Source organism: Dendrobium catenatum, unplaced genomic scaffold (assembly GCF_001605985.2).
Source record: "Dendrobium catenatum unplaced genomic scaffold, ASM160598v2 fragScaff_scaffold_1417, whole genome shotgun sequence".
Taxonomy (NCBI): domain Eukaryota; kingdom Viridiplantae; phylum Streptophyta; class Magnoliopsida; order Asparagales; family Orchidaceae; genus Dendrobium; species Dendrobium catenatum.
In genome coordinates, this window is record NW_021319879.1 from 315,210 (window position 1) to 330,496 (window position 15,287).

A 15,287-nucleotide genomic window follows, 5' to 3' on the forward strand; every position below is an offset into this window, starting at 1 on the left:
AGAGGTAGAACAAAATGAGAGATCAAAATATATGGACATGGAGAAAATGATTGATGAGAATTAAATAAGCTGAGCATTTATGTGAAAAGGTTGGATTAATTCCAGTATAAGATAAGATTAGAGAGTCACCGTAGATGGTTGGGTCGCATAAAACATTGGCCTTCTGATGACCTGATTAGAAAAATAGATGTATTAGATTAGACTTATGTTAAAAAAGGTAGAGGTAGATCTAAAAAGACTTGGTTAGAAAATATTAGAAATAACATTTCTTTATTATATTTAGATGAGAATTTGACTCTTAACATGACATAATGGAGAAAAAAGATTTATATAACCGACCCTACATAGTGGGATAAAGATTTATTGTTGTTATTGAAGAGGTTTACAAAAGCTATCATATAATTATTACATGGGATGTAAATTTCTTAAAAGATACTATATTTTTGTGTGTGTGTAACTGTATATATATAACCTCAATCTAACTATCAATAGGTTCTGAGTTTGGAGTTAAACCATCAGTTGCCTCAAACAGGTTGCTTGTTGGAGTTTCTTCAAATTCAAAGGTTACACCATTAGTAGTGAGAAAGTCATCTTCATACTGGGGTGTCTCATCTTGTTCTAAATTTACTGTTGCAGATTTTGTCTTATTAGATCTAGCACCATTACCCACTGTGATATTACCTGCGCAAATTTTTTCAAAAATTTCGTATTGGTGGAATGGATGCCAACGATATCGTGAAAGCTTTGGTGTAACCTGTAGTACCAGTAAAAGAAAGTAGAAACGAGTCATCCTAATGTACGGTTAATCAAGAGTAGAATTGCATAATTAAATATTTACCTGAACAATTTCCTCCCAAAGCTCTTCAGTAGCAATTGGTATGTGTAATTCCTCATCACAGGCCCAACCACTTTGATTTGTTAGTTGATATAGTGTACGGAAATCAGCTTTCATATTTTTGAATCTAATCATGACCGAAGAATATGTGTAATATGTACCCAAACGTCTATTCAAGACGTTAACAAGATTCGACCACTGCTCCTTCCTTAAGTTACCATTACATATATTTATATGTACGAATTGCTCATATAGAAGCTCGGCTAGCACAACGTTGTGCTCCTCGGGCCACCTAGCAATCCTAGACGTGCTTTTAGGATTGCTAGAGATAACTTCATCTACATGACGTTAGGAGCTAGAGCTACCATGAACCAACCCTTTCCCTTTAAGAAACCTCTTCATTTCTATAAAAAATTAAGGCAACATGTAGTAAGATGATAATTCATTTGACCCCGCACTTTCAATTTAATTATATAGAGTATATTCATGAGTAATACCCTTTCGTCCTTGAAAAACTCTCCAATCAAGATGGGAACCATAATTTTTGAGATTATGGCATTAGATAACTCGTTGTCGCTCACGAAATCAAAAATATCTTTGTCAAATCCGATGTAAAAGGATCGTTTCATTCTGATTTTAATTAGCTTAACAACCATACTACCAATCAATTATTTGTAGCGTTAAAAAAAATGGACTTACAGATGTATGAACTACGGCAACTTCATTTAGCTGAAAGGAAATTTGCTTAACAATTTAATATAGGATGGAAATAGTACAGTACAAAAAGTTATGCATATTTTTATACAGATCTTTCATCAGTGAGAAAATTTTAAAGAAAAAACACATGAAATATGTTATTCTATCTACACATTGCAGGAAATTTTTTTTTTAAGAAGCTCTCAGGGAAAATAAAAAAAAAACACCACGTTAAGAAGCTCTCACCTACCAAAATCAGAGAAAGGAAAAAGCTATTTAGCGCATGTCTGAGGAACCAAAGCAACAATTATGGGAAGAAGAAGATAAATGGGAGAGGTTTCAGTCAGAGCAACAACCTGAGGAAGAAGAAGAAATATGGGAGAGGATGAGTCGGAGATGAGTCAGAGCAACACTCTAGGGAAGAAGAAGAAAAATCAGAGAGGTTGAGGCGACGGGGTAGAGCGCTGGCTTCGTTCCTTTCGGCAAATAAGGGCAACGGTAGAGCTTCACGACATGGGCGCCGCGGGTAAGTTTTCCGCCTAACTTTAAATCCCGATTGAGGGATTTAGTAAATCCCGAATTTAAGCCGTAAATCCGGGATTTACCGAATCCCGGGATTTAACGCGCGCACAAAAACTATTTGGCTGGATTTAGCTTAAATCCGACTTAAATCCCGCTGTAAATCCGATACCAAACAGCCCCTAAGAGTTTAAGGTAGGCTTCTGTTTTCTATTTCTTTAATTTATTCGGATTAATCAAAAGTTGCGGGATTTAATCATTTTATTTGCTTTTTATCAATTTTTATCCATGTAACTTTTGTATGTCATAATACTTTCCATTTGAAGATTTTGTCCGATTAAATTTGAAATTTCATCCGTTGGCTTTCCATGTGAGATTTCTGTGTATTTTGTAATTAAATATGAATTATATTGAAAAACATTACAATTGAATAAAAGCCCATAAGTGTTTTTGTGTATTTTGTAATTAAATATTAATTATGTTGAACTTTTTTTGAACTATTATAAATAAATATTTTTGGATTATATACTGGATGATTAGTTGACTCTAATAGACCAAATATTGAGATTGGGCTAGGTTAAGTTAGGATGAACTCCTCCCTAGATCGCACTTATCACTTGATTTAGAGATGAAGTAGCTCATGTTAGAGACACAAGATGCGAGCCTCCGGAATTCTTTTACATTTCTTGTAGGGGCCATACTTCACATTGCTTAAACTTTGACTAAAATTTCATTTGAAACGACTTTCTTACTGCTTCTTAAAGTAGCTTTTTTAATTCAAAAATTAAAAATTTTATACTAGAACCTACTTCATTTTATTATGATATTTTTGCACCAATACCAAATTTGAAATTTGATTTAGGTACATTACCTAACAAGTGGAGCTAAAGTTGAAAAACTTATTCTTTTGCTTAACAAACTATCATTCCTTTATAACATTCAACTAATAGCAAGTAATGTTCATATCGAATTCAAATATGGCAGTCATTGATATTGCATAAGGAAATATAACATTTAGTTGCAAATGATTGACTGGCTTCTTTGGAACTCATCATTAACATACTCATTGAGAGAGAGAGAGAGAGAGAGAGAATTACAACAAAAATTATTTTGTTCTTCCACAGTTTAAAGTGACATGATAGCTAAAATTACAAAAAACTAAAGCTTCTCAGATACCAGTATTGGGATTGTTTCCAGCGAGAATAAGGGAAATCTCCAAACCTCTGCTGAAGGCCTGATTGAACAGAAGCCTTGTTTGGAAAGTAGAGACGAATGGGAACCATGAAAAAATGGCAATAGGAATGAATATGAACATTCCCATCCCAGCATCGTAAAGTCTAGCAAGGGAACGCAGTGATTTCCACAAATGCAACTTCTTCATCACAGGCTTCCATGCAACGGCTATCTGATTTTCACAAATCAATTTATGCAAATGTGAGTATGAGGGAATTTTATGAAAAACGCAGATAGAAAAATAGATTAGACATAAGTAGTCCACCTATAATCAATCAGATTTATTCAAAAAATTTTAGGATTTGCATTACAAATACATTGATAAAATTTCAAGAGAAATGCTCAGAAGATTTTTTTGCTATTTCAATTGGATTACATCAAGCATTTGCTTTAAGCCCATAATGCTCTTACAAGACAATTGCAACAAGTTGTACCCTAGTGTATGCTTTTTTGCTTATGATATTCTTCTTGTTGATAAGATTAAAGATGGAGTTGAAGGAAACTTGAATTATGGAGTCAAATTTAGGTTCTAAAGGTTTTCATTTGAGTAGATATAAAATCGAATATATAGAGTGTAATTTTAGTAGGAATAGATTTAATGGGGGGATTGTGGCTTTAGACAATCAAGTCATTAATAAGAGTATAAGAAAAAATTAATAAGATTGTGGATATACTTACGATGCTTTATTACGTAGAATGTTGGCTATTAAAATAGAAGCATAAAATTAAGTTAAGTGTTGTGTTGTAGAGATTAGGATGCACAAGTGGATGAGTGGATTTACACTCAGAGACAAAATGTGAAATGATTATATACATAAAAAGGTTGGAGTAGCTCCAGTGGCATATATAATTAGAGAGAGTCATCTTAGATGGTTTGGTCACATAAAACATTGGCCTTCTGATGATCCGATTAGGAGAGTAGACAAAGATGTATTAGATCCGACCTATGTTGAGAAAAATAGAGGTAGACCTAAAAGGACATAGTTAGATTTTTTATTAGATTTAAATAAGAATTAAACTCTTAATAAGACACAATGAAGAAAAATGATTTATGTAGCTGATCCAATATAATGGGATAAAGGCTTGTTGTTGTATTACAAATACATGGACTAGTATAGGGGAAAAATTGACAAGTTTTACTTGAATAAAATAAAGCAAATAAATTGTTATATTTGAAATCTATATTATATATTTGAAGCTTAAAATGCACGCAACTTTTAAAATAATTCATATGCACCAATATTATACACATGAGCTTATCAAGACTTCACATAGAACACCAGGCAGGCATGGTGAATCCGGAAAATTAAAATCAGAATATCAGGAAAATAGTAATCAAAACCCAGAAGACACTATGCTCCAGGAGGGGAATATGGTTAACTACTTGGCAAAACTTTGGTTTAAAACGATTGAATGAAAAAAAAAAGCAATCAGGTACTCACAGAAAGAATCGCCCATCCTGTGGGTATGAATGCTAAGATGCAAGCAAATATATCGGCGATTGATAGCTTTGTAAGTGCAACTGCAGCAGCTAAACCCGCTAATACCAGCATGAATGAGATGCTCTGAATGAGGCGCAGCAGCAATTGGAAATTTACAGAGGCCTTTTGGCTAAATGTGAACACCTGCCGATTACACAAGATGCAGTTATATACCTTAAAATCAAATCATGGTTACATAGTAATTTTTCCATAGGTAATATACAACAAAAGACCTGAAAAAGAATGAACAACACCGCCAGCACAATCCAAGAGAGTCCATAAACCTGCAGGAATAATGTCTAGGTCATGAGCAAAAACATAACACATGGATTTTGGCATCATAACTTTAGAGGTAACGGCAATCAAACGTGTAACTTTCTTTCATGACTTTATGTTTAATTCCCCACTCATTACAATACCTTTAAATATAACTTTCTCCAATAATTTGAAACTCTTCACATGCAAAATTTCAATTAAAAATTACCAACCAAAAAACTCCAAGGTCAACTGCAACTCTTCAAATCTTAATATAACATCTCATCTAGACACACAGTTCACTCATCATGCATCCTTTTCAGAGAAAATGCCCCTTTCACTAATTTTGATCGATCTATAGCATATATCATTAATCTGTTCATTATATCCTTCATTAAAAAAAAAAAAAAAAAGCAAAAACAAAAATCTTCCTTCAAACGCTCATTTGAGCAATGTCTTAAATTATCATTTTGATCGTTATTTGATGTCTTCATCTATAGCTAATATTTCAATACATCACTTAATGCTTAATTCAATCAACCTCTCTAGATTTCTTATATTTTATTTTAGCTATTTTTATATATAATTTTTTCCTAAGTACTTATTATTTAATTATGATACAAGGATTTGCTATAAAAATTAATTAAGATGTAAAAATTTTCATAATTGAGAAAGATATAAAGAGATCCGTAAGGAGTCTAAGAAAGTAATATGTGATGCAAAAATTTTAGCTTTTAATGATTTATATAATAGATTAGATACTAAGGAGGGCGAAAGATATATGTATAAGTTATCCAAACATAGGGATAAGAGTTGTAAGGATTTAGTTCAAGAGAAGTGTATTAAGGATGAAGATCAAAAAGTGCTTTTATTAGAAGAGAATAATCAACAAAGATGGATGAGATATTTGTATAAACTCTTCAATGAAAATTATGAGAAATGCAATTGACTTTAATGACCATAGCATCCTAAAGGAAAATAAAGATTTTTGATTTTATCGGCGTATTAGTAAAACCGAGGTTAGAGAGACTTTAAAGAAAATGAACTGTGGAAAAGCAGTTGGACCTAATGATATTCCAATAGAGGTGTAAAAATGCTTAGGAGAGATAAAGAAATTTCTTGTCTTACAAAACTTTTCAATATAATTTGAAGACTAAAAGGTTGCCAGATGAGTGGATAAGAAGTGTATTGATTCTTATTTTTAAGAATAAAGGTGATGCACAATAGTGTGCGAATTATAAAGGAATTAAGTTAATGTGTCATACTTTAAAAGTATGTGAGAGAGTTATGGAGCATAGGTCGCAATGTGATACTAATGTTTCTCAAAATCAATTTGGATTCATGCCGGGTAGGTCTACTATGGAAGCTATATGGTCCGTTTAGGAAAATAGATGTATTAGATTCGACTTATGTTAAGAAAGGTAGAGGTAGACCTAAAAAGACTTGGTTAGAAAAAATTAGAAATGATCTTTCTTTATTAGATTTAAATGAGGATTTAACTTTTAACAGAACATAATGGAGAAAAAAAGATTCATGTAGCTATCACCATATAGTGGGATAAAGGCTTGATGATGATGATGCTATTGTACTTGGTATTTAAACCATCAAATGCTATAAATCGGCTTTGCTCACTATCTTCTTTGTAATAATTTTGTTTTACAGTCAGTACAAATCTCAATACTATTTATTTTTTTATCTATTATTTCATTTTCCTTTCTAATCTTTTATACCTATTCAATCCACCACCAAGTCTTATTGCTAATACACAATCTATTTCTCAAATCTTCAACAATTTCCATAATAATATTTTTAATTGGACTAACCATCTTATCCCACATTAGATTTGGTTCAACTATAAAATTCAAGTTTGCCACTTATCTTGAAATATACGAAACTAGAAATTTCTATCAATTTCTTTACTACTAAAATATGCATCATAACTGCTATATTTAATATGGTAAAATTTTCTCATCATCTTACAAACTTTGCAAAAAAGCTTCTCATTCTTTCTAATTTAAAAGAACAAACCTATCCGTGTATTGGTTACTCCACTTCTAAAGTAACTACAGGCACTTCATGCGATGAGGACATCGTCAGCATTTTCGACGCCGGAGATCGACGGCCACGAGCATGAGTTGTATTTTAATCATCTTATGTAGTAGTTTATTTTTACTTTATGTTTTTCCGTTTTTGCCCTTATGGGTATTTGATAGCTATTGAAGCCCAAGGGGCATTTTAGTCTTTTGTTTTTCTTTGACATTGTGAGGCCTATTTATATGGCCCTTCTCATGTAATAGTTAGTTTTTTGATGAAATGAAATTTACTACTATGTGTTCTCTTTGTGAGTTCAAGAAGATCTCTTGGTGAGTTCTTCACCCTCCTCGATCTCTTAGTGAGTTCGCCGGAGAAGACTAGATCTCTTTGTGAGTTCTAGTTCGTGCCAACTAATCTTGTCGAAATTCAACGAGAAGACATTTGAGGTTAGTAAATTCGTAGTCGTCAAATCTTCAGAAGATTCCATCTCTTCCTCCTTGCCCTTGCCGCTGCTTGCTCCAAGCAACCCTAAGCCGCCGGCCACCTTGCCCCTTCCTTCCTATTTCGCTGGCCAGAAAAACAGCCACCACCGGCCGGCCACCCGCCGGCCAGATCCACACCGGCCAATCCAATCCGCCCACCTGTTTTCAAAATTTGAAATCCCATGCCAAGGCTTTAATTTCTTTCCTATTATACATCTCCTTCTATTAGGAAATTTGGCCTATTTTTATTTCTTTTCATTTAACGTGAAATCCCCAACGGCTAGAAGCTAAAGCCATTGCTGCTTGCTGGTCTGTGATCCCAGCAAGGTTAATTTGCTGCCAAGCAATTCCCAAGAATGCCAGAGATTGTCTACAGCCTCTGTTAATGCCTAGCTGCTGTCCGAGCTTGCTAGAAGTCAGACACACTGCTGCCAATCAGATTTCTGCACTCCCATGCAGGCCGGCCAGCCACTGAATTCATCCCATCACCGTTTAGACCTTCCATGGTTGCTGTTTAGAGCTTCGAGCACTTGAAACCTACTGTTCGGGCAACCTGGGACGTATAATCGCTGTCCAAGAATTGCAAGCTTCAGCTACCTATCCACGAACGACGATCTAAGGGCCCTTCTTCCTCAGAGTGACCTCGGTTCTAATGTGGAGACGCTTCTTCCGCTAAAGCCTAGATTAGTGAGCGTATGGGCTCCAAAGGTGAAAGTTCTCTTTATTAATTCGTGGATTCTTGTTTATTGTCGTAGCGTACAATTATTCTTTGCATTTTCTTGAATTGATTGGTTAATCGAATTGTCGCTCTTCGTTGCCTAAGCGAGTTAAAACTAAGAATTCTTAGGTTCACTCTTTTATTACAAATGATAATTTTAATTTGGATTACTTTGTTCAAATTGCTCTCTATAATTTCCTAAAGTAACTCCATCGCATGTACGTTTCACATCATCATGTTTCTTAAAACATCGTCTTAAAGTATGCTTATAACTACTTACAATGTGGATAAATGAGTAATTATAAAGCTTGCAGAGTAAACAGTTCATAATCAAGCATATAGACAACGATTAAATACCCACATTCAATATTACTGCAAAGAATTCGCAATGTCAAAAGCAATGATTATAGAAAAATAAATACATTCTAAAGGATATTGATTTATGAAATTATTGAAGCTCAATTGAAATATTGGTTTTTACCGTCAGCGATGTATCCTTTCCAGAAGCATGAAGCTTGTATACAATGCCATATTGAAAGACAAAAAATCTTAAGCTCAATATAGTTTCTAGTATCCTTCCACGCAGCGTACGAATGTGTGCCTGCATTTAACACAATAAAATCCAAACTAAAATGCAATAAACTTTGAGAATAAAACTGATGATTCCAACCAATATAGACAGGAGACTAACATGCAAATGATATGGTGGAGAGGGAGACGAAAGAACTCCAGGAGCATAACTTAGAAGTAACCAGCATATATGATTTAGATCATAGGTATACTCAATGATCCCATAAATAATCATATTTCATTCATAATCAACAATCAATTATTAATCATCATGAGTCCATATTTATAAAAACTCGGTTTATAATAATAAGGCACAGTATTTAAAAGCAAATACTATCCAATCTCTTGAAATAACCAAAAAATTTTGGTCAATCTATTTTCATTTACAGAAATTCAGTAATTTATGAATAACTTCCCATCTATAACAATCCAACAATTGGTAGACTACAACTTTCTAGTTTTCCTACGTGGTTAATTTTAGATTCCAGAATTTAAAAATAGTTTTTATTTATTTATTGTCCTGATACTTATTTCTTTATTTATTTATATACATCTTCTTATCTTTTTTTTTTTTGCATAAAATAACAAAATAAATACAATCATAAAATCTCCTATTTTTTCTTCTCCTCTCTTCACATTCTAATGCTCAAGATAGTATTAGAGCCATTAATGTTCTATTATCTATGAGACTGGCAGGTCCTTCACCCACACTGAAGAAACCCAATCTTAATCCTATAGGAGTGGCAAAAACATATGTGAAGGATTGTCTTGGAAAGAAGCTGGTGGCAACTGCTATGAAGATGTCAGTGGCCAATAAGCCAACAACTCCAACTCAAAATGCTGAAAATCAACCTCAAAATCAATGATGAAATGGTGGAATTTGAAATTCAAAAGAGTTGCAATAAACAAAAAGCTATCTCCTCGCTAATTTAGTTATTTGAATAACAAACTAAAGACAACCAACTATTCTTCTAATAGGAGTTTATTCTAAAACATCACCGCAATAAATTTGATTACTAAAAAAGGTATATTCTCAAATTCCTTCATTACAAACAAGAAAACTATTACTTTGAGAATTAGTGGCATCAAATCATACGAAAAGATACAAATATCTTCTAGAATTATAGTCCTGTCATGAACATTTTGATGTCCATACTGTAGTGGAGTCACCATTAAAAGTGCTCATAATATATTTTATTATTATTTCAAAAAGCCTGATAATTGATTTTGTGCTTCATGTGCCTTAGATTGCAGCTTACTATCAATCACAAACTCATCACCTTTTCAAAACACCCAACTTATGTAAAATATGTTTTTAGTCTATATTATAAATGGGAAAAAGAAAAACAAAGTAGAACAATCAACATATCGTCAACATACCCAAATATTAAAATCTACTTCAAAGATCAATGTAGTACAAACTGGTGTGAATAATCTATGATTTCAGTACTTATAAAGGGACTTCACCTAGATTCTATACTTCTATCACTTCTATTGATAATATGCAAATTCTAAATAATGTTCATGAAGCTGTTAAAATGCTCAAGTTGAAGAAAACTTGATGAGGACATCAGATTTAGACATGTGTACCATCATCAGAGACGCAGATCGACGGCTACGATCCAGAGCCTTTATTTCTGATTTATTTTGTATTTTATTTATTCTCGCATTTTATTTTCCTAGTCTGCCCCTGTGGGTATTGAGCCGCTTATGTAGCCCTGAGGGCATTTGTGTCTTTTTAGCTTTGTTTTATCTTGGCCTATTTAAAGGAGGCCTCATGCATTGTACCAGTTGATGAATTGTTAATGAAAATTTTTATGCTACTTGTTTGATCTCTTAGTGAGTTCATGAGAGGAGAGACCTGAGGAGGGTGATAGCAAGACCCGTCAACCATTGGTGGATTCCAAGGTTCGCGGCCCGTTCTCTACTTCTTCCCGAAATCATCACCTTGTCATCCCCACCACCCGCCGGCCTCTCTCCAACCCCCGTTCGACTTCCCAAGACCGAACCCAAACCCTCAACCCGTGACCTCCATGGAGCCTCCCCCACCCGCTGGCCGGCCATCTAGCCGCCGGCCTCCAGCCCTCTGTCCACCGGCCACCGTTTCCCCTTGCTCCACCCGCCGACCCACCTTCCCCAAGCCTACGCATTTGAAATTCAAATTTCAAAGAGGCATTAATTGCTTTCCTAAAATAAGTCTAAGTAATTAGGAAAGCTACTTACTTGAATTTCAATTCAAATTTGAAATTCAAAAGCTTTCCAAATAGTAGCACTTAAACTAGGGAAACACCCCACCCCCTCTTTTAAATAATATATGAAATTTAATTCAGATTTTCTTTAAATCTTTGATTAGTGTTTGGACCCCACTTAATGATGCACTCATGTTTTTAATTTATCTTGTTTTGATGTAATATGAACAATATATAACTGTGCTTTATGTTTTTTTTAAGCTATCAAATGATGGAAGGCATCCAATGATCGTGGTAGGGGGGTTTAGGTATGGCGAGTCTTAGGTTTACCAGCAATTGAGTCCTTCCCGTCCTTTGGGCTGCTTGCTGCATTTGGTTTGGGGCCTTGGCTGTCTCGGGTTGGGCTATGGCTGCTTGGGTTGAGCTTAAATGAAGTTGGGCTCTACTTGGTGTAGCTCATTAATGCTTGAGCTGAAGTTTAGCTCAATAATTGGTGGAATAAATTCACTTCCTAGCTCATAAAATCAAAAAGGTATTCTCATTATTGTGGAGTGGACCTGTGTCTCTTCCCTTCTCGGTTTTCCCCTGGCTGCTTTCCCGTGAGTCTCTGCCCCGTTTCCTGTGCTGGCTTCTCGGGTCTTTTGCTGGCTTGGTTTCTCGTAGCTTTTTCTCCCTGTTTTCTGTGCAGTTTTTGTGGGATATTGTGGTGTCTTTTGACCTTTCATTTCCCCAAAACTAATTGGTTTTGGTTTGAGGGGTTGTGGCTGTTTAGCTTCTTCCTTTTGCCTATAAAATAGAAATGTTTTGAGTTGGAAATGGTTGTTGAAAATCTGAGCAAAGTCTCTACAAAAACCTGAGGGTTTCTTCTCTTGGAAAAGCTTGAGAGCTTGTTCCACCCCCTTTCCTCCTCTCTATTTTGTCTTGGCTTCTAACCTTTTATTCTCTACATAAGTTCCACACCACCTGTATCCTTTTTGAGCATTTGGAAGTTGTTTGTTGGCTGATTTTGGAGGTATTTGCCGGAGGACTTTGCTAGGACGCTGGACTCTTTTGCTGTGGTGGGCCCTTGGTTTGCAAACCTAAACACTATCTTTTATATTTCTCCTACATTCGATGCATGTGAGGAAACCGCTAGACGGTTGTTATGAGGATAGCGTTTTTATGATTTTATTTTGTTTCTTTTGATTTATCTTTTGTTTGGCCGGGTGTTTGTTTGGTTGATTACAATCTATATTGAAGCGAGTTTGGTTTTTTTTTTTTTTTAATTTTTTTATTTTGTCTTTGTGTTCTCCAAGTTGGTTCATCAGTCTAGTCTGCATCACATCACTTAATTAATCTCAATTCCCCTCTACCCTCTCTCTATTTGGCCGGCCCCCCTCATTGGGTTTTTCTCTCCCCTATTTCATTAATTACTCCCCATTTAATTCCCCTAATACCTCTTAAACCGTCGGCCCCATTATGGGATTAATTTGATTTTCAAATTAATTTCCCTCCCATCCCACCTAATTAGAAATAAAAATTCAGATTTCTAATTATCTCTCCCAAGCCTCTACCTAGCCCACCCGCCCCTTCTCCCCTTCATCCTACCTGGGCCGAATTCCTCCCAAGTGACGGCTCCCTCTCCTCAACGTTTCTACACACGACAAGGATTCCCCATGGTCATGCATGGCCGATATGGAGCATGTGTTAGACCGGTCCAGGCGGGACCGGTTCACGGACAAAATCGCAAAAACGGCGGAGATTCCGCCTCCTGGCGGAGAACGAGCGGCACGACCGCTCAAACAGAGCGTTTTAGGAAGGATTTTTGGGGGGTTTCAGAGAGAAATTTGAATTAAGGGACTGTTTAGGGAATTCTTTTTGATTTGTATGCATTAAATAGATGTTTTTCCTAGGGTTTGGGCATCTTGAATTTGGCTGAAATTTGAGATCTCTTAGATTTAGGTTTTCTTTGGGCTCTAGCGGCGTCTAGAGATTTGGGAGAGATCGATCCTCCTCTCGAATTGAGGATCAATTGTATCTTTGTTGTTTTCTTCTTCTACTAGTGGAATACAAATCTTGCTTTGAGTTTTCTTTCCAATTTCCTCTAAAATTCTGCTGTAAACAGCAGATTTGCTGTGTTTTTCTGCTGTGGACAGCAGTTTCCATCGGATCTACTTCAGTTTTGGTGAGAAACACTTGGGAATCAAAGTGTTTCCTATCAGCATGACCACGAATTTGTGTTCGACTATCAAGGAGACATCGACGTCACCCAATCGCAGTTCTTTGACATTAGGTTCGGATTCAACCACACTGTCGAGGACTACTTGAACCACATCCTTCTCCATCTCGTGGACATCCTCGATGAGCAACTACCGGAAGTGTTTCCTATCAGCATGACCACGAATTTGTGTTCGACTATCAAGGAGACATCGACGTCACCCAATCGCAGTTCTTTGACATTAGGTTCGGATTCAACCACACTGTCGAGGACTACTTGAACCACATCCTTCTCCATCTCGTGGACATCCTCGATGAGCAACTATCGGCAGATGAGTGGACCATCACCGGGCGCCTACCCGCTCCCCCAACTCCGGCGACTAGTCCCCTCAGCATCACTTCTTTATTAGTGGCATCCTTAAGTTTATGTGCAATCATCTTCCGCTAAGCCGAGCGATAACAAGAGCGTATGTGAGGGACTCCGAGGTGAAGGATCTAGATCTTAAACCGTGGATTTATGCTAATTGCCATTTGTTTTATTATTTCTTTGGTAGTATAATTTTGTTAGTCTCTTGTGCTTTTAATTGTAATCCATTGACATTGATAAGTTCTTCCGTGGAAGTTTTTTGACGATCTATCTTGACAAGCATCCGTTTATATTTAACTTCGCAAGTTCATAAATCCTTAATTTCTTCACGCAATTCTTGATTGTATCACATCAAAACTATAATGGAATAAATCCATGCCTTAGAAAATAAAGTTAACAAGGAAACTTTTGAACTTACACTAGAGGGGTATAAAAACTTGTTGGATGCAACAGGATCTTCATAGTCAAATATTAAAAAAAAAGGGAGGGGGGGGGGGGGATAAAGCCTGAATATGGGGGGGGGGGGGGGGAGATAAAGCCTGAATATTTGCAAAAGGGCACAACCAAATACACAGTATTAACCGTCAAGAAAATCTCTCCCATTCACCAACTCAACATAATTTGAATTTGCTCGCTATCATAGCAAAACACCAATCTATGATTTCAGTACTTGTAAAGGGATTTCACTTAGATTTCTCACTACTATCCAGCATTTTAAGAGATTTTGTGGATTGATTCAACCTATTTGTGCGTACTGCATAATGGTAAGTTGTAAGTTACAAAGCAAAGAATATAACATCCAAATGCATTTCAACCATACGAAAACTAGGATATATTTGTGGATTAATTATGATTCAATTAGGATAATATGTTCGGTTTACTCATCTTCCTTGCAAAACATTCTATAGAAAATCATGCATCCTAGTGCAATTGGTTATTTCAGCACTAACCAGTTTAGAATTCCATATTCCGAAACACTTCACTATGATTTTAATTTGTTTCTTGATGGATAATGCAAACATGAAGCTAGAATTTTTTCTTAATCCTAACTACATAGCAAATAAATCAAACAAAATACTTTTATTTTTGCCAGAATATTTATAAGGAACAATAATATCTACTGAAAGGATAAATGTAAAGATTAAAACATATAGAAAAGAGATGGACAGCAAGATAAAACATTTAACGCAAACAGTGAACTAGGCAGCCAAAAGATAGAAACGTTCATATTTTCTTCTAAATGCATATTTGATTATAAGCATTTCTCGAGTAATTCGTGACAAATTAATTAAAAAAAAAATCAAACAATATGTATTTGTCTGAGTGATGAAATTGAATATCACAGACAGATTTAGTGAAAAATGTTCTCTGCATATCATATGTATTGCAGAAAAAGTAAAGAATGAAAACATGATTAACATCATAGTTTCCAAATAGAAAGAATAATATATCAACAATAATAGTTTTATGAACATTTGAATCTTATTCTGAATTGATCCAGTGGTTTGCTTGGAAAGTAAGATTACCAGTTCCTCGTCCCACCAAGCCTCCCAGCTTTCTTCACCTTTGACTCCAATTCCCCCTCGATATAGTAACCAATTTGTCCACTCTCGAAAATCTTCCACAGTTCTGATGACATCGAAGCCAAGAAACAAAAAAGGGAACTTCTTCAGGAGGCATTATTTGCTAGGCCATTGAAGAGTCACGGAATA

At 35.5% G+C, this 15,287-nt stretch overlaps 1 protein-coding gene across 1 annotated transcript in view; it reads right to left on the reverse strand.

Moving 5' to 3' along the window:
- Nucleotides 1-3,143: 3,143 nt before the first annotated feature.
- Nucleotides 3,144-15,287, reverse strand: part of LOC110106746 (callose synthase 9) — a 189,230-nt gene continuing 177,086 nt past the window's right edge. Inside the window, exons 48-52 of the mRNA XM_028699978.1 lie at nt 15,102-15,204; nt 8,735-8,854; nt 4,998-5,048; nt 4,726-4,908; nt 3,144-3,455 (exon numbers count right to left, since the gene is read on the reverse strand). Coding sequence (XP_028555811.1) covers nt 3,219-3,455; nt 4,726-4,908; nt 4,998-5,048; nt 8,735-8,854; nt 15,102-15,204 — 694 coding nt within the window. The 3' untranslated portion in view covers nt 3,144-3,218. The remainder of the gene's footprint in view (nt 3,456-4,725; nt 4,909-4,997; nt 5,049-8,734; nt 8,855-15,101; nt 15,205-15,287) is intronic.